The sequence below is a fragment of the Neolamprologus multifasciatus genome, chromosome 9 (assembly GCF_963576455.1).
Source record: "Neolamprologus multifasciatus chromosome 9, fNeoMul1.2, whole genome shotgun sequence".
Lineage (NCBI taxonomy): Eukaryota > Metazoa > Chordata > Actinopteri > Cichliformes > Cichlidae > Neolamprologus > Neolamprologus multifasciatus.
This window is the reverse complement of record NC_140447.1, coordinates 3,736,229-3,757,733: the sequence shown is the minus strand read 5'-3', so window position 1 is coordinate 3,757,733 and position 21,505 is coordinate 3,736,229. Positions and strand designations below refer to the sequence as shown.

The window sequence follows — 21,505 nt, the reverse complement described above, 5'->3', positions numbered from 1 at the left end:
AGAACAAAGAGCTGCACGACTCACTCGCCTCAGTTAAGGTTCATCACAAAGGGGAAGTAACAAAGTACAAATACTTTGTACTCTACTATACTAAAGTAGAACTTTCAGGTATCTGTGCTTTACTGGAGTACTTTTTACTTTTCCTCATTACATTTTAAACAAATAACTGTGCTTTGGACTTCTTACATTTTCTTCTTACTTTTGGTTCAACAAATTTGCAGAGAGTTATTGTTTCTGTCACTCTGAGCGTACAGCCCTCTTTGAAATAATCACCAGGGGACGTCACATACAAAGAAATGACGTGTGCCACAGTAACAGGTCCAAGTGGGCCGCTGTGTGGTTTGGTTTCTTTGGCTCTGGAACGACTGCAGGTGTCCATAAGTTGTGGCCGCGGTACTTCAGCATCTAATGAGCCCTACAGAAGACGATCGAGCATAAAGGGAGTAACATGTTGTTGCAGGTAATTTCAACTGCAACGTTTCTATCAGCCCAACAAACAACAGCAAACACACAAGCTGTTGTTGTGCAGTTTGTCTCACAGTGTGTTGCAGCTAAAGGTCCAGCTGTTGTATTTCACAGGGACAGAAACGAGTTTGAGATAACTTCACTCAGAGATGGAGAAAGAATACAGGACAGGAAGAGGAGAGCTTATATTTAAAGGTAAGGACTGCTCAGTGGCATTTGATAGAAACTGAAAGCTTCCATGGAAGTCCTCATGTTCTCATATTGTGAAACACGCTGCAAAGCAAACTGTGTTACTTAAAGAGCACATGAAAGTCCTCTGCAGGTTAGTGCAGGATTATCAGGTTAGTTTACAGTAAAGAACTGTGTGCGACTGACGCACAATGGCTGTGGTGCTCGTGGTCTGTTACATCAAGAGTAACAGAGATGAATATGAATTTCAGCTTAAATGTAGAAAAAAGACGGTGTAAACAGTGTCCTGTCAGTGTAGAGGCTGGAAATCAGCCAGGACAGCTCATGAAATACCTGCTGATTATCATCTTGTTGATTTCAGTTTCTACAAAGAGCCACTACAGCTGATTTTAGCTTCCCCCACCTGCTAAATCACACTGTAAGATGGAAACCCTGCTGAGCAAAAGGAACAAAGGCTGCTCTCAGTTCTGCCAGAAAGCATCTCCATGATCCCCGAGACTTTTGTGGCCTGTTGAACTGTCTCTGCTGCTCGTCTGCAGAAGAGTATCAGCCTTCCACACAGTGAGCCTTTTCTCCTCATTCAGATTGTATCATGGACTTAAGATCTGTTGTTTGATCTTTTCCTTCCACCTCTCTGGTTTATTCTCACTGATCTCACTTGCTGCAGTGACTACAATAAAAACATCCTGTTTGTGGAACAGCACATATGTGTCTGATCACTCTGCACTGCACGCTCAATACAAATCTCACCGCCAGGAAGGACCTCAGTCACAAAGAGAAAACCTCAACACATAATATACACAAATCCCAGCTGTCATAATGTGCACCAAAAAGGGATTAATCCTGTTTTTTCTCAGTCCTTGCAGCGCTTTCTGTCACCTAGAGCCAGTTAATGTCTCCAGACCAGCCCTAAAGACGTGAAAATGAATCCACTGTGAGTGAACACATGTCATTGTTTTAAGCCCCACAGATACAATCATAGTCTAACTGTACAATGCAATGTAGTCCAAATAATCCAGCACATATACAGCAGTGAAGAGACAGAGGGGTGAGTGAGCAGGGACCTTTCACAATGCTGCATTTTAGTTTTTACCTTTGGCAGAATCACACTCTTACTTTTCTGTGTTCGTGTATTTGAAGTGAAATTAAAGCTAATTAGAGCTTAATGGCAAGAAAGCAAAAGTGGAAAGTGCTAAAAAGAGAGAATTATCCTTTTAAGTGAATCTAAATCTTTCCCTTCCTCTGTCTAAAAGAAGCTTCATCTCCTCTCTGTTTATACCAACTCTACTGTCTGACTGGCTTTTGGAGACTCAGATTTGAAGCCAAACAGAAAAATTGATGTTTTCACTGAATGTTTTCTAACAGTAAATATTTGTCAAACATTTGTTCCCAGTTTCTGTCTTTTCATGTGTTGTCCCTTAATCTGAACTGGAACCCAATGAAGCAGAGTGTGATCACCTCCTACGAGCCATCCTGTCACAGTGAGTGGAAGCTGCAGTATCAGATACTGGCTCTTTGTCATTTACAATGTGAGCTGTTCATGGTGGCCTAAACAAACTGTGTGCTCCTGTTGTTAAAGGGAATCATCCTGCGAAGCCACAAGTCAGCGTCACCTCTGTTTCCTGCTTGTCCAAAGTGAACCGTGATGAAAAGATCAATTCATACAGAAGTGAAGCAGCAGGATCAGTCATGGACACATGAGTTTGTTTGATTTGTGGCACCACATGGAAGCCTGTAGTGACTGGAGCCCCACTGGATCCTCACCAGTAGGAAAAAGAAAAAAAACACCACGTGGAACATTTTTGTAGAATCGTTGCAAATCTTCCAGCACACACTGGATGTGATCTGGGAATGTAGTTTCTTGCAACGTGTACTCAGATATTTCTGCAATACTTATGTAAGAATGCTGTTTGTTGACTTCAGCTCAGCATTCAGTACAGTCATTCCCTCCAAGCTGATCACCAAACTTGTGGCTCTTAGACTCAGCAACTCCATCTGTACCTGGATCATGGACTTTCTGACCAACAGACCACAGCATGTCAGGCCATAACTGCTCTACCACCATCACACTCAACACTGCACTCCACAGGCTGTGTGCTGAGTTCCTCTATGACTGCAGACCTGGGTATGGATCCAACTCCATCATCAAGTCTGCAGATGACACCACGGTGACTGTCTCATCAGAGACAACGATGAGTCTGTACATACATACATATGTATACATATACATACATATATGTATACATATATATATATATATATATATATATATATATATATGTATACATATATATATATGTATACACATATATATATATATATATATATATATGTATACACATATATATATATATATATATATATATATATATATATATATATATATGTATACATATGTATGTATATGTATACATATGTATGTATATATATATGTATGTATATATATATATATATATATATATATATATATATATATATATATATATATATATGTATGTATGTATGTATGTATGTATATGTATATATATATATATATACATATACATACATATATATATATATGTATGTATATGTATATATATATATATATACATATACATACATATATATATATATATATGTATGTATATGTATATATATATATATATACATATACATACATATATATATATATATATATATATATATCAAAGAAAAATGGGCGAGGTAAAAGGAGCATGAGACCTAAGCACATTTTAAATGGTAGTTATAGGAAGGCTTATTATTGTAGGTTTATCTTGAGGTTAGCATAAGGAAACAAAAGGAGCATGTGTGTGTGTGTGTGTGTGTGTGTGTGTGTGTGTGTGTGTGTGTGTGTGTGTGTGTGTGTGTGTATGTGTGTAGGTGTGTGTGTGTGTGTGTGTTCAGCCTGGTGCCCCAGACTAAAAGAATTATCGGACTGTGTCAGGAGACAAACAGGATTATCTGTGTCTGTCTGTCTCTCACAGTCAATGACTCCATATATCCATGTATGATACACGGCGGTTGCCATAGCAACCACTCACCGCAGCGCACTTTTCACCTCATGATTAGATTCGTGATGAGTTTCACTGAGTTTAACTGCTGGGATGTATCTGCTGTATTTTGCATTGATTGTATTGATTCCAGGTGCCCGGGTGGATGAGGCGACTAATCTGTGCAAGTTACATTAATCTGAATGAAACCTTGGCTGTCTTAAACCATTAGTTGGACCTGGAGGGTGGGGACCTTTCCATATTTCCTGACATATCTCCCGATTCACTTGTAGATCTTCATATTAAACATGGTCAAAGTTTTAAATAATTATCCTTGTGAGCTGAAAGCTCGTGGCTATCCCTAATATGGTCATCTCAGACACACACAGCTCTGGCTGAAGCTCCACCCTTTTCAAATCTCCTTATGAGGGGCAGCCAGTCAGAAGGGCTTCTGGGAGATAATTGTTCTATTGGTGCTTTTGGGAAATGTTCTTATAATTATCCGATGAATAATGTCACAACAGACCACCTACTCTTTTTGCAGAGAACTCAACACTCCACCCTGTCATCTAATGGAGCTTCCTGTTTCCTGTTGGGATGTCACCTTTGATCATACCAAGCTCTGGTTGCCTAAGTAATGCTCTAACGTTAGTCAGCTGTATCCTCTGTCTGTAAGTTCCTACTTTATGTGATGTCCTTTGTCTGTCCTGCATGGTGCATTCTTCCTAATAAGAGAAAGTCATCAGGATCCTCATTGGTTTGGCACTTCTATCGCTCAACGCAGGCGAGAGGTTTAACTCAGTACTCACCCACTTTGCACCAACACCCCTCGTCATTGCTTGTCATTGGGCCAATGTGGACATACCTTAAGTATGATTTTCTCTTGCTCCAGAAATCCAACATGGTGGCGGCCAAAACACCATGTACTTATTCACAATGCAGTAGTTGGTAGCTGCATTTTTGACCTGGATTCCCTTGGGATCCCATCTCGATGCATATTAAAATGACATGCACTGAATTAACAGTCACTAACAAACTGAGGTTTTCATTAACACTCTGGCTTGAGGCTGATTTTTAAAGCAAGTTAAATTGTGTTACCCTTGGCTCTAGGAAGTTATTTGTTCTGAAAATTATCTGATATTTTCAGACTAAATGTTAAATCTAGGTAATCAGCAAACTAACGAAAAAAAAAATTGCTTTCCTCATAATTTTGTTTTTAACCTGTTATAGTAATTCAAGGGCTTGTTGTTGACTCTTCATTAAGTGCCACTTTTCCTTCCCCTAACATCTCTCTCCTTGACTCCGCCACACTTGACCATGAAACATTTCTGCATAATAAAGTGTAAAAACACTTCCAGGGGCAAACTGCAAGACTGCTTTTTATTTCTTCGGCTTAAATAATAAGTTGTTTCTGTATCTGTATTTAAGCAGTGAGAGTGAGTACACATGAGTTTGAATTTTGATCAGTGATTTATTACCGAGCAAGAAACCTCTTCTCCTCCAAATTAGCCAACAGAGAAAGACTTGTACAAGACAAACTGCAAAGACCATCCAGCACTCAGTCAACCAGAAAACAGCCAGTGCTAACAACAATCATTGCTTTCCATCTGCCAAAGGCGCTCTGTGCAGGAAACAAATGAGGTAGCTGCGTGTTGTGACACCACATCACCAAAACATGAGAAAAGGAAAATTCCTCTGGTGGTTTTTAGTCTCCTAGTAGACTCGCTCAGAGTAACACTCCCACCTATACACAACAACTGATGCTGCACACACTCATGGGTGCACTTCGAGGACATTTATCATGTTCAATTACCTTCAGCTGGGATTTAGAAACAAATCAGTGCCAGGGTTTCAAACCACACACACGCCTCCCGGTGAACCTTAACTTAGAGCTGGACATTTTCCTGGAACGGACGCATCTCACCACTCCACACGCTCTTTCTTTACTCTTTCTGTCTTTGCTGCTCCTTGTCTGGAGGTCCAGCATGTCTCGAACACATGAAATTGCATTCCTTTCTCTCTAATGGGAAACACATTATTCAGGTATGAGAAGAAGCTGGAAAAAGGGGATAACTTTGGAAGTGGTTTGCCTTAACAGTGTTGATCCCTGCATCATTAGATAGATCCTCCTGCTCTTCCTCCCAGATGTTCACCTCATCTAGATACACTCAATGAAAGGCTTATGGTACTTTAATAGAAGTGTGGATAGAATTATATGAGCTGTCAATCATGGCTTTCTACTGATAATATGTTTGTCAGCACTTCAAGAAGGATTTTATTGGAGGCCTTTCTAACTTTTTATTGTCTTAACATCCACATGGCCGATGGTGAACCACCTAGGTTTACAGCTACAGTAGAGTTATGCTTTAACCCTTTAAGACCTACCATAGAACCAAGTCCGCCAGAGCTTATATTATATTTTTACATGTTGTGGAGCCATTTTTGGGAGCATTTCAAGTTGCTATACATCAATACAACCATTATAGCCCAGTTTTTAATAATATGTCTGCATTAAGTGCATAGTAATTACATAAATTGCAAAAAAGTGCAATAAACTACAAAAAAATGTAAAATCGTTTTTGTTTTTTTAACATATATTTCTAGTTAGAGAAATTTAAGAGGCTTATCCCTCAAAACTGTAAATACAAAAAAGTTGCACAAAATAGTTTCCCACCACAGGAAATTTATTTTGAGTGTCTTCATAGTTTTATTTTTGAAATACACCAATTTTTATATACTGCAGGAAAAACAAAAATAAATACTAGAAAAATTTGCATTTCCTGCGAAAATGCAGTGTGGATGCTTTAAAGCTGAAGCTGTCTGCTAAAACTAGCTGAAAAAACTGAAAAGTTGCAGAAATTGTAAAAACTTTGCAGAAGCAAAGGAACTTTGCCAAAATGTAATAACTTTGCAGAACTGCAATATCTTAGAGGAAACATAATACTTGGCAGAAATACAATAGCATAGCAGAACTTAGCAGAAATATTGTAACTTACCAGAAACATGATAACTTCTCACAAATACAAGAAATTAGGAGAAATAGTATAAGATAACAGAAAGAATATATTTAGCCAAAAATACTTAAACATTACAGAAACACTATGATTTAGAAAAATAGTACAACATAGCAGAAATACTGTGATTTACCAGAGACACTATGATGAATTATGAATATTGTAATTTTAAATTAATACTATGTTTCAGCACAAATACTCTGGTTTAGCACAAATATTATAACATAGCAGAAATACAATTATATAGCAGAAATGCTATATTTAGAAAGAAAAATATAATATAGTAGAAATACTATGATTTAGCAGAAATACTGTAATCAGCACATATACTGTAACATGACAGAAATTCCTCCACTTAGTAGTAATACTATAACATAACACAAATGTTGTGATTTGGCACAAAAACCATGATTTGGCAAAAATACTATGATTTAGCAGAAATACTATGATTGAGCAGAAGTACTAAGATGTAGTAAAAGTACTTTGATTTAACAGAAATACAATTATGGAGGAGTAATACTTTAAAATGGGAGAAATATTGATACACACACACATACACAGAGCCTAAAGGGAACAGTATTTGTGCCATGGAGTGTTAACAAGAATCTGAGGTCCATATTAGAAAAGCTGGTAAAATCATAAAAGTTTGCAGAATTGTAATAAATGATGAATATGAATTACTGGTCTGTGATAGTGTATTAATTTGTAGGGAAAAAAACATGTTGACCAAGGTGGAATCGAACCAATGACCTTTGGCTTGCAGACCCGTGTCACTACCAACTGCGCCACTGGGAAAGAGAGCTTGCGCCTGGAAAACAGGGTGATGAGCAGTCAGAATTAGATCGCGGTGAGAGGTGAAAAACGCCATTTTTTGGAGTTACAAAACGTCGTGTAACTCAAAAACTAGGTGGACTAGAAGCATAATTCTTGTACTGGGTGAATCAGTGGGCTTTGGTGTACTTTGACTGCGATTTTCATTGCTCTTTGTACAACCGTTGCTGAGATATGACGAGAGAAGAAACGGCAGACCTCAGATATGATTGGCTGGCTGGGAAGCCGTGCAGGCCCTGATTTGTAAATTTGAATGTCTCAGTTCTCACAGAGGATTGGCTGCCTGGGGACCTGGCAGTAATATATAGAAATAGTATGATTAAGCATAAATACTACATTTAGTAGAAATACTATGTTTTAGCACAAATACTATAAAAATCAGAAATACTATAATTTAGCACAAATACTATAAAAAGCAGAAATAATATAATTTAGCAGAAATACTATATTAAGCAGAAATGAAAATGCAGTGTGGATGCTGTAAAGTTGAAGTTGTCTGCCGAAAACAGCTGAAAATAGCTGAGAAAGCTGAAGTCAGTATTTGAAAAGTAGTTGAACTTTTAATAATTTTGCAGAAGCATAACAACTAAACAGAAATGCAATAACTTAGCAGAAATAGTACAACATATCAGAATTATTTTAATTCAGTAGAAATGTTAATATTTAATACAAACAAAACAACTTGGAATAAATGGTACAACAGTATAACTTAATAGACAGTAGTATAATAGTGTAATTTATTAGAAATGTAACATAGTAGCAGAAATACTATAATTTAGCAGAAAATTCATAATAATAAAATATTGTAGCTTAGCAGATAAATAACAGTACAAATAGCAAAAATATTATAATCTAGTTAAAAATGTGATTACTTATAAGACTTATGACATTTATAACACAAACACTGAATAAAAGCTAAACAAGCTGAAGTTACCTCAACTACCTGTTGCTGAACTGTGAAAAATTGGCAGAACATCATGAAATTGATCCACCTTATTCAATGCAATTGGGATATGGCTCTCTCATGAGATGACTGGAACCATGATGCCAATGTGTTTTGAAAGTATTCTGACGCCCACGTCAGAATACTAGCATAAAATGTTTTCACAGTACAAATCCCACCACACACACTATTCGTGTAGAACATTTCACGTCTAATGATATCTGAGGAGAGAGCAATTAGAAGCATCAAGGAGAACAAAATATTTGACACCATTATCCCTCTGACGACTGCTGGCAGTGCACATGTCAGCTTCCTAAGTATTATCAAAACAAACCCCTGGTTAAAGCTTGGGCTAAGGATCTCACTGAGTTAAGTTACACAGTTCACTTGGAGATCAGATAGCTCATCTGATAGAGTGGGCACAATAATGGTGTCAAATATTTTGTTCTCCTTGTTCTCCAGTATTCTGACATACGTCTCAAAATAGAGCATTCTCTGTACAATTTCACCCCTCACATAACAAGATGAAGATGTGATCCTTGCGTTGTTGAGCTGATGCCATTCCTGGTCAGCTGTCTGTTCTCCTTTTGCTGTCTCAATCTTATGTACCATGTCCTCTGTGACCAGTAAGCTTTCAAGGTTGAAGAGTTCCTCCTCACTGTAGACATGCACACTCTGTGTGGGATCCAGCCTGTACTAACTGAGTGGCAGTGGCAGGTAAAGAGGAGGATCTTGGTAAATGTTTACAGATTTTGTGGGTAATCTGGGCTCCTGGTTAGAGAACACGCTCACCAATGCTGTCTTAAGACTGGTCTTCTTGTCACTGAAGGCCATGGTTGCGGTAAGAGGTCAATTTGTTACATCAATGTCTTTGCATGATTCTCCAGTGTTTAGCAAGAAGATGTAAAGTGGGTCACCAGCCAAGTTCTTGTACAGCGTACTCCTTTAAAGGACCATAATAATGTGAGGATAAAACAAGGCACTGTGAAAGTCATCTGTGCAATAACAATAACAATAATAATAACTTGACATTGTACCTGCATCATTATTCAAAAATGTCTTTGAATGAACGTTTATTGATCCATGGAACTGGCCCTGGTTCCAAACCCTGAAAAAAAATATCAATAACAAATATAAAAGAAAAAAAAATACTTATACATATTACTTATAACAGGTTATAAAAGAACATTAAAGGGTCAGTCCTGAATATGAATGTCAGCACTTACTGCTGTTTGGATTTGTCCCACTGTTGCTCTGTCTCGGTGCAGGTGTGAAGATACAACCTGCAGCTTCAGTTCTGAAAAATGTACTGTTTGAAAGGGCAAAACAACTGTGTGCTTACACCCTGCATTGCCAGCTACACACCAGCACCGATCAGAAAAAAGGACAACAGGGTCCCGAAGCTCTGTCTGCACTAAACCATATAGAAAGCCAGTCTTACACATACTGACAAAGGCTAGACACTTTTTCAGGGGCAGAGCCACCCACCAGGTAGCAACAGGGTTAGATGATGGGGCTCAAGATGGAGCAGGAGTTACAGTCATTTATAATTCTGTGAACAAGCATTATTTACCAGGGCTCACAGAATATGATCCCTCTCCTTTCTTAGTGTCCTACAGAGTACAGTACCTAAAAGGATACCTTTATCACAGTAACATTCTAATATAAGTATAAATAATTTTAATAAATAGCATTTGAGTACAAATAACTGATATTAAAATTACCTGTGTATTAAAAGTTATTTCTGGGAATAAATTTAAGTGTCAAAATTAAACCTTTTTCTTATGTGCCATTTTGTTAAGAAAAAAAGCACATTGCTGCAGGTTTAATTAAAACAATATGGTGAGCTTTAGGCTTCAGGAAAAAAATGGTATTGGTTGTGAGACAAACAGTGGTAATAAGGGGACTTGTCATAATCGCTGAGTGCTCTACTGTTCTTTCTTACCCCGAGAGGCTTGATGTCTCTCCCTAAACAGGAACAGGTGAGAACTGAACACCCAGCCCATGCCTAACTTACAGTGTGATGCAAAGGTTTGGGCAACATTGTTAATAGTCATTATTTTCCTGTATAAATGACTGATTGTTACGATAAAAAATGTCAGTTAAATATATCATATAGGAGACACCCAGTGATATTTGAGAAGTGAAATGAACAGAAAGTGTGCGATAATTGTTTAAACAAAATCAGGCAGGTGCATAAATTTGGGCACTGTTGTCATTTTATTGATTCCAAAAACTTTAGAACTAATTGTTGGAACTCAAATTGGCTCGGTAACCTCAGTGACCCCTGACCTACATACACAGGTGAATCCAATAATGAGAAAGAGTATTTAAGGGGGTCAACTGTAAGTTTCCCTCCTCTTTTCATTTTCTCTGGAGAGTAGCAACATAGCGGCTCAAAACAACTCTCAAATGACCTGAAGACAAAGATTGTTCACCATCATGATTTAGGGGAAGGACACAGAAAGCTGTCTCAGAGATTTAAGCCATCTGTTTCCACAGTTAGGAACATACTGAGAAAATGGAAGACCACAGGCTCAGTTCAAGTTAAGGCTGGAAGTGGCAGACCAAGAAAAATCTCGGATACACAGAAGCGACGAATGGTGAGAACATTCAGAGTCGATCCACAGACCAGCACCAAAAACCTACAACATCATCTTGCAGCAGATGGAGTCGCTGTGCAGCGTTCAACCATTCGGCGCACTTTACACGAGGAGATGCTGTATGTGAGAGTGATGCAGAGGAAGCCTTTTCTCCACCCACAGCACAAACAGAGCTGCTTGAGGTTTGCTAAAGCACATTTGGACAAACCAGCTTCATTCTGGAATAAGCTGCTGTGGACTGATGAAACTAAAATTGAGTTATTTGGGCATAACAAGGGGCGTAATGCATCGAGGAAAAAGAACACGGCATTCCAAGAAAAACACCTGCTGCCTACAGTAAAATATGGTGGTGGCTCCATCATGCTGTGGGGCTGTGTGGCCAGCGCAGGGACACATGGATTCCACTCAGTATCAGCAGATTCTGGAGACCAATGTCCAGGAATCAGTGACAAAGCTGAAGCTGTGCCGGGGCTGGATCTTTCAACAAGACAACGACCCGAAACACTGCTCAAAATCCACTAAGGCATTCATGCAGAGGAACAAGTACAATGTTCTCAAATGGCCGTCTCAGTCACCAGACCTGAATATTATTGAAAATCTGTGGTGTGAGTTAAAGAGAGCTGTCCATGCTTGGAAGCCATCAAACCTGAATGAACTAGAGATGTTTTGTAAAGAGGAATGGTCCAAAATACCTTCAACCACAATCCAGACTCTCATTGGAACCTACAGGAAGTGTTTAGAGGCTGTAATTTCTGCAAAAGGCGAATCTACTAAATATTGATTTCATGTCTTTTTTTGTGGTGCCCAAATTTATGCACCTACCTGATTTTGTCTAAAAAAATATTGCACACTTTCTGTAAACCCAATACACTTCATTTCACTTCTCAAATATCACTGTGTGTGTCTCCTATATGATATATTTAACTGACATTTTTCATTGTAACAACCAACAATTTATACAGGAAAATAATGGCTATTAACAAGCTTGCCCAAACTTTTGTATCCCACTGTAACTCTCACCCTGGCCATTTCACTTTTCCTGCTGTGCTGGCCTGCCCTGATGATGACAACACTGGTCACCCAGTCATTGTTCGACACTGGTTAAAAAGGGAAGTTATCAATGCACAACTTACAAACATTCCAAAAAGCAAAGCAAAAAACCTTTAGTATTTTGTCAAATGCCATACTTATTTTTATCGTTTTTAACCAAATCTAGCTCTACTCAGGAGAAATTCTCCATGTTTCACCATTGGATTCAGCAAAGATAACTCTACTAAGCATTACTTATTAATATAGATAAATGAAACATTTGCTTTATTTATGAAAGCTGATTCATCAGTGTTAAAACTACAATAAAAGGTGTTACAATCAAGAATTGCTGACATTTCAAATACTCATCAGTCTAAGCTAAGAAACCCCGTGTGACTTGGCCTCAAAAGCACACAGTCCAGTACTTAACCACATAATAATGATTAAAAGTAAGTAATAGTTTTTGTCCTCTAAATATTAAAGCTTGCCTGTTTAATATGCATCTTTGAAACTATTTTTCCCCAAATGTTGGATACTTGTCACAAATATTCCTCTCTGCAGCTCTGACATATCACAGGTCACCTGATGCCTTCAGTTTCTCTCTTGCCTTTCAGTAATCACCTACTTAGAATTCACAAAAGACCAACAATTACACCATCGACAGAAATGTCACAAAAGTCACAAAAAGGTTCTGGTGCAGAGTTCTACTTCTACTTCAGCTTCTTGGAGGCAGGAAGTGTGACAAAAGTGAAGCTTTACAGACAGAGTAGGGCAAAGTAACTGGGACAAATTTAATCTCTAAATGACTATTTACCTGTTCTTGAGAGGGCTCGAACATCATAGTTACTCGATGTTTACACTCTTACAGTCAGTCTTGATCAATTCAGCAAAAACATCTGAAAAACAAAATGTTGCACAATTTTTAAAAATAAAACAAGTAGAATTTTAAGCAAATTCTAACATATCTGATTCTATACTGTTCAATATTATTTCATTGTCATTGTGACATCACTAGTTACATCTGATATTTCCGAGAAAACACTAAAACAATCAGCTGTTTGTGAGCTGGACACTATGATTGTGATAAAACATTTAAACTTTGTAGCTCATACAGTTATACCTCTGCTTTACGGTCTTGTGGCTTTAAGTTTATTAGGCTCTTATTGCATAAGCATCAGAGAAATAATTGGATAGTAGTCATCTGAATGTTACAGTTACTGAGGCAAAATGTGTGGAATTAGGAGAAATGTGATGATTTTATGGATAAAGTCAGTCATATATCCACAAACACAACAAGCTGAAAGTCAGTGATGCTGCTCGGTTTGCAGTCCTGAATATCACGGCACAAGCAGGATTCACTGCACTGTTAATGTTAGCTATGTTATATTGCTGCCTCTGTTCGTGGTGTCGAGCCAAACGGACTTTAACGTGTGTTTGAACGAGCTGACGGTTCACTCGTTAAGCTGAAAGAAAGATGCTTTAATCACAGAGTCACACATGTGTCCACTGTACCATCTGGAACTCTTCTTGTTCAGCACTCGTAATAACACAAACACTAAATCCTCCTGTTTGTAGCAGTGTGTACACCTGAGACTGTCACCTGTGTGTCTGTCCTGCTCTCTCTCTCTGTTTCTTTCTCTCTGATTGTGGAATAAAAGTATGAACATGTGTTTATAAGTTACACTTGTGTTTGAATCCTGCAGCTTATCACACATTTGATTTCCATGTGTGACGACTGCAAGTGTCCAGAGTGAGGACAGACTGAGGGACCCACTGCTGCACATCACCTGTGAGGCTTTGCACCCCTGATGATCCACCAGGACAAACTCAGCAGTGTGTGAGGAAGAGGAGGAGGAAGAGCCAGCAGCAGCTGACAGATGGAGAGAATAGACAGACTGTTCCCTGTTTGTGAAGGACTGCTAGGAAAGTTTAACATCACTAACTGTCTGTCCTGAATCAGTCTTATTAGGTAATGTTCAAATAATGTTATCATCCAGTGTTTTCAGTGTGGGAGAAAGTACTCAGGGCCTTCAAGTTACACACTATGAAAGGCAGCAACAAGTTTAATGTTCAGAAACCTAAAGTATGTATCAGCAGCAGAATGGAGCTAAAAATAAATGTTTGTTTCAGTTCTATGAAGCTTTGAGTATTTTGGATTAGTAGCACTGCTGTGTTTGTTGCATCATATTGCTGTAATTGTTTATATGCTTTATATATTCTGAGCTAAGTTGATCTATAGTGTTACATCATATTCATAATAATCTGACAGTACATATAATATTGGCCATATTATATTTACACTACCACAGTGAGATGACTTTAGTCTCATGAACAACATTAGCTAATTGTTATTTACTAGCTAATCTTAAATGACTGTTCGGTACAGAAATGAAGCCCAACAATCATGTTTTACAGTCCTGTGGTCTCAGCCTCAGATACTCAACTAATCAAAGTGATCTCATGACAAAAATTAAAAACCAAAAAAACATTTTTCCTCCTTCACTTATGTCACACAATGCTGTATGAAACGTTTCTCACAGTTAGTATCATGGTTGCTAGGTAACCTGAACAGTGCAAGGAAGGCAAGACCGTCCCATTTCACAAGCCTCTCACTTCCGCACTTCTGGTATTTATAGTACTCACCGTACGTAGTACATGTAGTGCGCGTACTTCAAGCGTGCGGTCTCTTAATTGGGAAACAACCTATATGTACACACAGAGGGAAACATAGAAATAGCACACAGGAGAGAGACACAGATGACACTAATCAGAGGAGACCAGGAGGAAGCAAAAGAGATTACACTCAAGCACGGGGCACGAGACTCTCAAAAGTAAAACAGGAAACATGAACATAGAACCAAGAACACTAGACACAATACAAGGAATGCACAGAGAACACGTAAACACTGCAAATAACAACAAGTAACCAGAAAAAGAATTAAAACAAAGAATATTAATAATCACAAAACATAGACACTGAGTGATCAAACTCTGGACAATGACAGTGAGCTCTTTAGTCTGCTCTGTTTTCAGGCAAAATGTAAGCGATTTACTGAAAACATGTTATATCACCTACAGCTTCTCTTACAAATGTAACTGGACTGCAAATAGCGTCAGTGCAGCATACATGTCAGTATTGCTTTTTCCCTGCTCAGCAGATGGCTAACTACAAACTCATACAAATCTTCATCCCGAGTCTCCGCTGTGTCTCTTTACTATAGAATTGGATTTTTGCCAAAAAGAAACCGTGATATTATTGCGGGGTTTTTTTGCATGCTTGCAGAAACTCCTAGCATGTAAACTCCCACTGTCATTGCCCCCATGGGTAAGCTGGCCAGAGCAGCAGGCCCAACCTGCTCCCTCATCCGGTGCATTCTGGGAGTTGTAGTTATACTTGGTAAAGTTTGGTAAATTTTCTTTACATCAATGTTGTTCATGATTGAAAGTCATACTAACTTTGACATATTTCTTCATATATTTGTTGAATTAAATGGTTATATGAATTAAACAGTCTGTCTGTAGATAATTCTGACAGATTTTAAGGAGGCTGTAAGCTCACCAAGCCAAAACCCCAACCATGCTATAGCTTTTACATCATTACATTTCTCAGTTTCATAACTGTGGTGGTGCAACTACATAATACATTATTTTAAACATACCCTAAACAACAGCTTTACAATGAACACAACTGTAAAGATTTCTGACCTTAAGTGTTTTACCCTACAGCAAGCTATCATGATTAGGCACTTATATTTAACATAGCTAATACATTTACCTTTTCCTGTCATGTGTTGACCAAGTTTGGCTTACCTTTTTGAAGTAAAACCTTGAAGCTTGAACCTTTGTTAGGATGCTCAGTCACCGTGTGCAGCCTTGAAACCTGCGCCTTTGGGCGAAATCTGGAGGGAATTAGCACTCCTGCGTCCATGAACGTATTTGAACCGCGTTGATTTCCCGCACTCTGTCCCGGGGACTAGCAGTAACGTGGATCTGTCGGGCGTGCTTCCCCTTGACACCAGGAAAAGAGATCGCCACTTTCAAAATAAAAGCTCATCTAAAAAATACATGCAGGGCTTTAGCAGTCGAACTTTAAAAAAACTACATAACTACATTAACTACATAAAAAATAAAAAAGACCAGTAATTTTATACGTTTTAAATTGTAAGTTTGAGACTTATAAAATAGTACTGATAATTTCATAATTCAAATTAGACAAGAATCGGGTCTGATCACCAACAAAAACCGCCCTAAAGTAAAGGGACAAAATCAACACAAGGCAGTACAATTGGGAAAAACAACAATCATAGTTAGCCAATCAGGCAGGTAACAACAGATTGCATCACAATTTGTAACATAAAAGACCAGCGGTCCCTTTCCCGGTCTTTCTGAAGAAACTTTCGGTCAGAGTCACAGCTCTTCTACTTTGTGCTCTTGTGATAACTTCATAAAACGTAAGTATTGATATTGGAGCCGTTTTTTTAGTGCCTTTATACTATGTACAACACATTATAATGTAGTGAAAGATAAAAGATCTAGCCATTTAAGTTCCTGTGAATATAAAGACTGTCAAAGTACCCCTAAAATTCGGTCTGACTTTTCTATCGGCCTACGAATGTTTTATATATGTGTATCTTCATTTTTCTCTCGAAGAAAAAAAAATCACTTTTGATAAATTCACATTTAGTATTGATAGCAATGTATTTGTAGGTGTCATAGTTTGATGAACTTATTGTTTCAGGGATATTTAATTGAAAAAACTATCTGAATGTATTCATGAAAATGGCATCTATTTTTTTATGAAATATTAAGATCTTACAGACTCAGACAAATCTTCCAGATCTATAACAGTTTTATAAACTTTAAGACGTTACGTTTGGGCTGTTAGTAGGAAAAATTGCTTAAGGCTGGCACTCTGCCCTGGCAACCGCCTCCCAACTTTGCAAGCCAATTACTTTCCCAGTCTATACAGCAGCTGAGTAACCAATAGGAGTATAGCTAAGTATTTATCGTATTCATAGCCCTGTATTGTCATGAAATTGTACTGTGCCGGAAGACAATATACATAGCAGACAGGAGGAATAGTTGACAGGAACATATATAAAAGAGAAATGTCCTAATGTTTCCACTGCCTGGTGCAAAGGGTGGTGGTCATCTCCCACAGAGCTATTTTCTGGTCAAAAAATTGCCATTTTCTGCCCAGTTAAGGAGGGCGGGACTCACCTAAAAGCAGGGACAGTAATTCTATAATTTTATCGTCTCAAATGATTAAAAAGGGGAGCCAATACGAACTAAAGCCACAGAGACCAAGCAGGTGCACTATGTTTTTGTTTGTGTGTGTGCGCACCTGCCCTGTGTGTGTTGGGGGAGGGGGAAGGGCAGGCAGGCAATCTTTAAGATGTCTGTAATGTTGCTGTTTTTCACTTCAGGAGCATGAATCCTTTTTCAGATAATCTTCCTATGATGATTCATTGTTTTCTATTGTCCACTGTAACCTATTTTCAAGTATTATTTTAATTAATAATTATTTTAATTATTATCTGAAAAAAATTAAGTGGGGAAAAGAAAATTGTGATTTTTTTTTCTGCGTTCCATCCAGAGTGAATTGGATAGACTTACATGTGCTGTAATATTTGTATGTATTTTATGAAGGCTCATAAGCGTTAAATTAATTTTCAGACCAACATTTTGTAAAGATAATTTGTGTTTTTACAGAAATATTGAAATGTTTTCAGGTATGTAAATATCAAGCAGGAACCTCAGAAACACACTTAGGGTTGAGGAAGTTCATGATGTGTTTGTTTTATATCAAAATGTGAAGAGACGACATGAAAGCAACAGATGTTACTGTATTCTATCAGAACTGGATCCAGCAGAAATGTATGAACCTGTTAATGTGTTTGTTTTGCTTTTTTTTTTTTCAGAATGGCCTTAAGGAAATTGACAGATAACCGGCCTGAGACGCCGTACTTCCGGCCCCCACCCATTCACATCAGGGTGTTAAAATCCTGCGACCAGCTAAAGGTGATTCAATTCAATTTTATTTATATAGCATCAAATCACAACAACAGTTGGTTTAAGGCGCTTTATATTGTACAGTAGATCGTACAATAATAAATACAGAGAAAAACCCAACAATCATATGATGTAGACTTTCACATGTATGAACGTGGCTATGGAGTAAGATCATAGAAATACATTTTTTTATTTATATATTTATCAGGTGATCAGCTGGGATATGCAGGATGGAGGGGTCAAACCACTGTCAACAAAAAAAAATAAAGTGGCAGCCATCACTGATGGTGAAACAGCGGTAAAAATCACCTTATTTGAAGAATTCTCCTCCAAAGTAAAACAAGACATGTCCTACATGATGAGGGGACATGAGCTGAGGGGCCAAGCTCCCCCTTATCTCATTAACATTACAGCAAGGACCCAGTTCTTTAAAGCTCCTGCCCTTGCAGTGTCAGAGGCCCTCATCATAAAGGCGGAGGAGCTTCTTAATCCACCTTCCCCAGCAACACCACTAAAGATGAGCCCAACATCTGGAGGGCTCATGACAGTGGAAGGGGAGGTTGTGGAGGTAAATATTTGTGGTTCCATCAGAATTGATATTGCTTTAGGTTTTCTAAGAAACCATTACTTTTTTGTCTTTAAAAGTAAAAATAATAATTTTATTGTTCTTGTCAAACAAACACAAAATTGTGAGAACAAGATCAACCACTATTATTTTGTAAATGGTTGTAGATTTATCATTAACAACAATAATAAAATAATAGCTGTAGTAAGTCAAGAAAGAAGCACCTATATGTACACACACAGATTTATGCAATCACTATAACTGACATTATATTTTAATTGAATTTTCAGTGTTCGGCAGTGAGGACAGTTTGCTCAGGCAAACAACTGGTGCCAATAAGAACGCTCCAGCTAAAGCAGGTAATGGTGCAACTAAAGTGAAATATTGAAAATGGTGAAAATAGGCATATTTGAGATTTCTATTAGTTAATGAATAAATGTTTCATTCTGTCATTTTTGTGATTTCAGGATGGGCATACCATGACTGTCTCCTTGTGGAGGGAGGCGTCAGTTGTCGATGTTCATGTGGGAAATCAGCTAAAGATCTCCCATGTGAAAGTGCACCGCTCTGCCTATGGAGTACAGCTCCAGACGACTTCCCATACAAAGATTGAGGTATGAAGAAGCCATATGTTTGTACCAACATGTAATAGTAATGTCATTTCCCAAAATGTTTAGAATTATAGGTGGTCCAAAAGATTGACTCTGTTCATCTGGACGTAGCATTTTCAAGTGGGAGAAATGTTTCATCACTCATCCAAGTGACTTCTTCAGTCTCAGCGGACTGCAGGTTTCTGTGGTCTTTGATCAGTGCGCATGACAATTTGTATATTATTGACCAATGAACTGACCTCCCAGCCTATTGTTTCTTCAGTGGGCTAGTTTCAGTCATTATGCAATGTACTGTTTAAAAGATTGGGTAAAAGAGACTGAAGAAGTCACCTGGATGAGTGACGAAACATTTCTCCCACTTGAAAATGCTACGTCCAGATGAACAGAATCAACCTTTTGGGATTTACTTACATGGATCATTGAGCATGCATCAAGACGTGATTACCATATTAAATATATGCTTTTTGTGTATCGACAGACAAAGGAAGATGAAAGGACTGAAGTATCTATAGTTGGTGTGGCCACTGCAGAGCAGTGCAGTGCACTGCAGTCCACCCAGCTGCAGGTTCTCCTTCAAACTGGAGAAACCCTCTTCATTGAAGAGAAAATGTGGAAGCCCTACGAGGAGGAGTTTGAGAAGGACACGATCACCGTTACTGTAAAAATCAAAGGAAAACAAATAGTAGACATAAAAAACCCAGAATATATATATATATATATCTATATCTATATCTATATCTATATATATATATATTAGGGGTGCAACGATACACAAAATTCACGGTTCGGTTCAGTTCGATACTTTGGTGTCACGGTTCGATATTTTTTCGATACAAAAAAAAAAGTTCATGCCTTTTTAATTTGTCATTTATTAAATTTTCACGGCACATTCTGCACCATATCTCTGTGCGTTCATCATTTGTTTGAAGCCAGCTCACCTCCTGCAACCACTTTTCCGAGAATACGCGCTTCTTTTGTGGTTCGGACTCCTTCTGACATTTCTTTGGAGGCGGAGGTACATCACAGTAATTGCTTAAAGGAGCTTCTTCGACATCTTTAAGAGTTCTAAACAAATGTCTGTCCTCCTCCAGAAAATCTTATGTACGCAAACACGCATTGCAACTTCTTATCTTGTGCACGTTTTTTATTTTGACAGCGAATGCGCACCTGCGGACCACTTATGTGCAGCCCTGGTCATATTGCAGCCACAGAAATTCTTTTGTCCATGAAACCATAAAGCTGCACTTTCTTTTTGCCTTATAGTCTGATTTGTCATAACTTTTCCGTTTTGTGGTAAGCTTTTCTTTGGCTGTCACTTCTTCACCCTGACCTGTCTTATTTGGCTCAGCAGAACTAAAATATATATCCTGCTGCTTTTACACAGGCACTCACTTAATGCTCAGCGATTCTCTGCGCGATCAACCTCTCACATGTTTAAGCTGCGGGAGATTTCACTTGTCATGTTTGCATAGTAAGCTAATGATTGATAAGACGATGTCAGAGGAATTGGTGCGCAAATTATCATCACTCACCAATCAGTGCTGTCGCTCTCTATACACAGTTCACACGATTGCAAAGTGAAAGCAAAAAACAAGCGCAAATTCAAACGCGATTTCAATATGTCACATACTGACAGTGGCTCACCGATGCCAATGACACAATTACCCAGCTACATTTCTGAAAGAATGCAAAAGCATTGACATAGATTTTTCCTTCCTACGATAGGCCGACGGGCAGGGCAGAGAGATTTTGGTAGCCCAACTGGAAAAATCACTAGCGATTTTGCGAGCCCTGTATCTGATTGAGGAATCACTCATCTTTGGAAAAGAGAGTTTATTACAGAGAAATGGCTCTTTCCAAAATAAAAGCTATACTATACGCTTCTTCTGGGCTATAGTCTCAGCAGCATATTAAACATATCAGGTCCCCATAAGGAGAATCATGTGCTAACGGCTGTCTAAATGGTAAAGTAACGGTAAAGTTTGTAGCATGCGTGCTTGTTGTTTTTCTCTGCTTCCACTTGTCTTTGCACTAGGATGATGTCAGCATAAATGTGCAGTCATATTCGTTGTGTTCCCACTAGTGCTGTCAGCGTAAATCTCATTGAAATGACGTTAACGCCACAACACGGCAAATCTCCGTTAACGAGCTACCGCGGATCGCCCCGTGCGTGGGGCTGGACGGCCAACACGTTAACGAGCTAACTGCGCTAACACACTAGTTCCCACCCATGTAATTGAGCATTGCTGG

At 38.3% G+C, this 21,505-nt stretch overlaps 1 protein-coding gene and 2 long non-coding RNA genes across 4 annotated transcripts; 2 read left to right on the top strand and 1 right to left on the bottom strand.

Annotated features, from left to right (window-relative positions):
* Positions 1 to 236: 236 nt before the first annotated feature.
* Positions 237 to 2,479, top strand: LOC146510827 (uncharacterized). 2 transcript variants are annotated; one of them, XR_014876089.1, is made up of 4 exons: positions 237 to 660; positions 1,016 to 1,588; positions 2,048 to 2,135; positions 2,234 to 2,479. It is a non-coding gene; the product is annotated as an uncharacterized LOC146510827 (long non-coding RNA). The 2 variants fall into 2 exon arrangements; XR_014876088.1 differs by having other exon boundaries at positions 2,048 to 2,479.
* A 5,765-nt stretch (positions 2,480 to 8,244) lies between these two features.
* On the bottom strand, positions 8,245 to 17,201 carry LOC146510826 (uncharacterized). Its single transcript, XR_014876090.1, has 5 exons — positions 15,878 to 17,201; positions 14,711 to 14,770; positions 12,882 to 12,963; positions 9,473 to 9,543; positions 8,245 to 9,378 (listed from the first exon to the last, which is right to left on the bottom strand). It is a non-coding gene; the product is annotated as an uncharacterized LOC146510826 (long non-coding RNA).
* Positions 17,202 to 17,989: 788 nt separating this feature from the next.
* On the top strand, positions 17,990 to 20,794 carry LOC146510825 (uncharacterized). The gene is made up of 5 exons (XM_085172713.1): positions 17,990 to 18,088; positions 18,288 to 18,647; positions 18,935 to 19,003; positions 19,112 to 19,258; positions 19,734 to 20,794. Exons 1-5 carry the CDS (start codon positions 17,990 to 17,992, stop codon positions 20,010 to 20,012), a joined length of 954 nt encoding a protein of 317 aa, XP_085028839.1. The 3' UTR covers positions 20,013 to 20,794.
* The last annotated feature ends 711 nt before the right edge of the window (positions 20,795 to 21,505 follow it).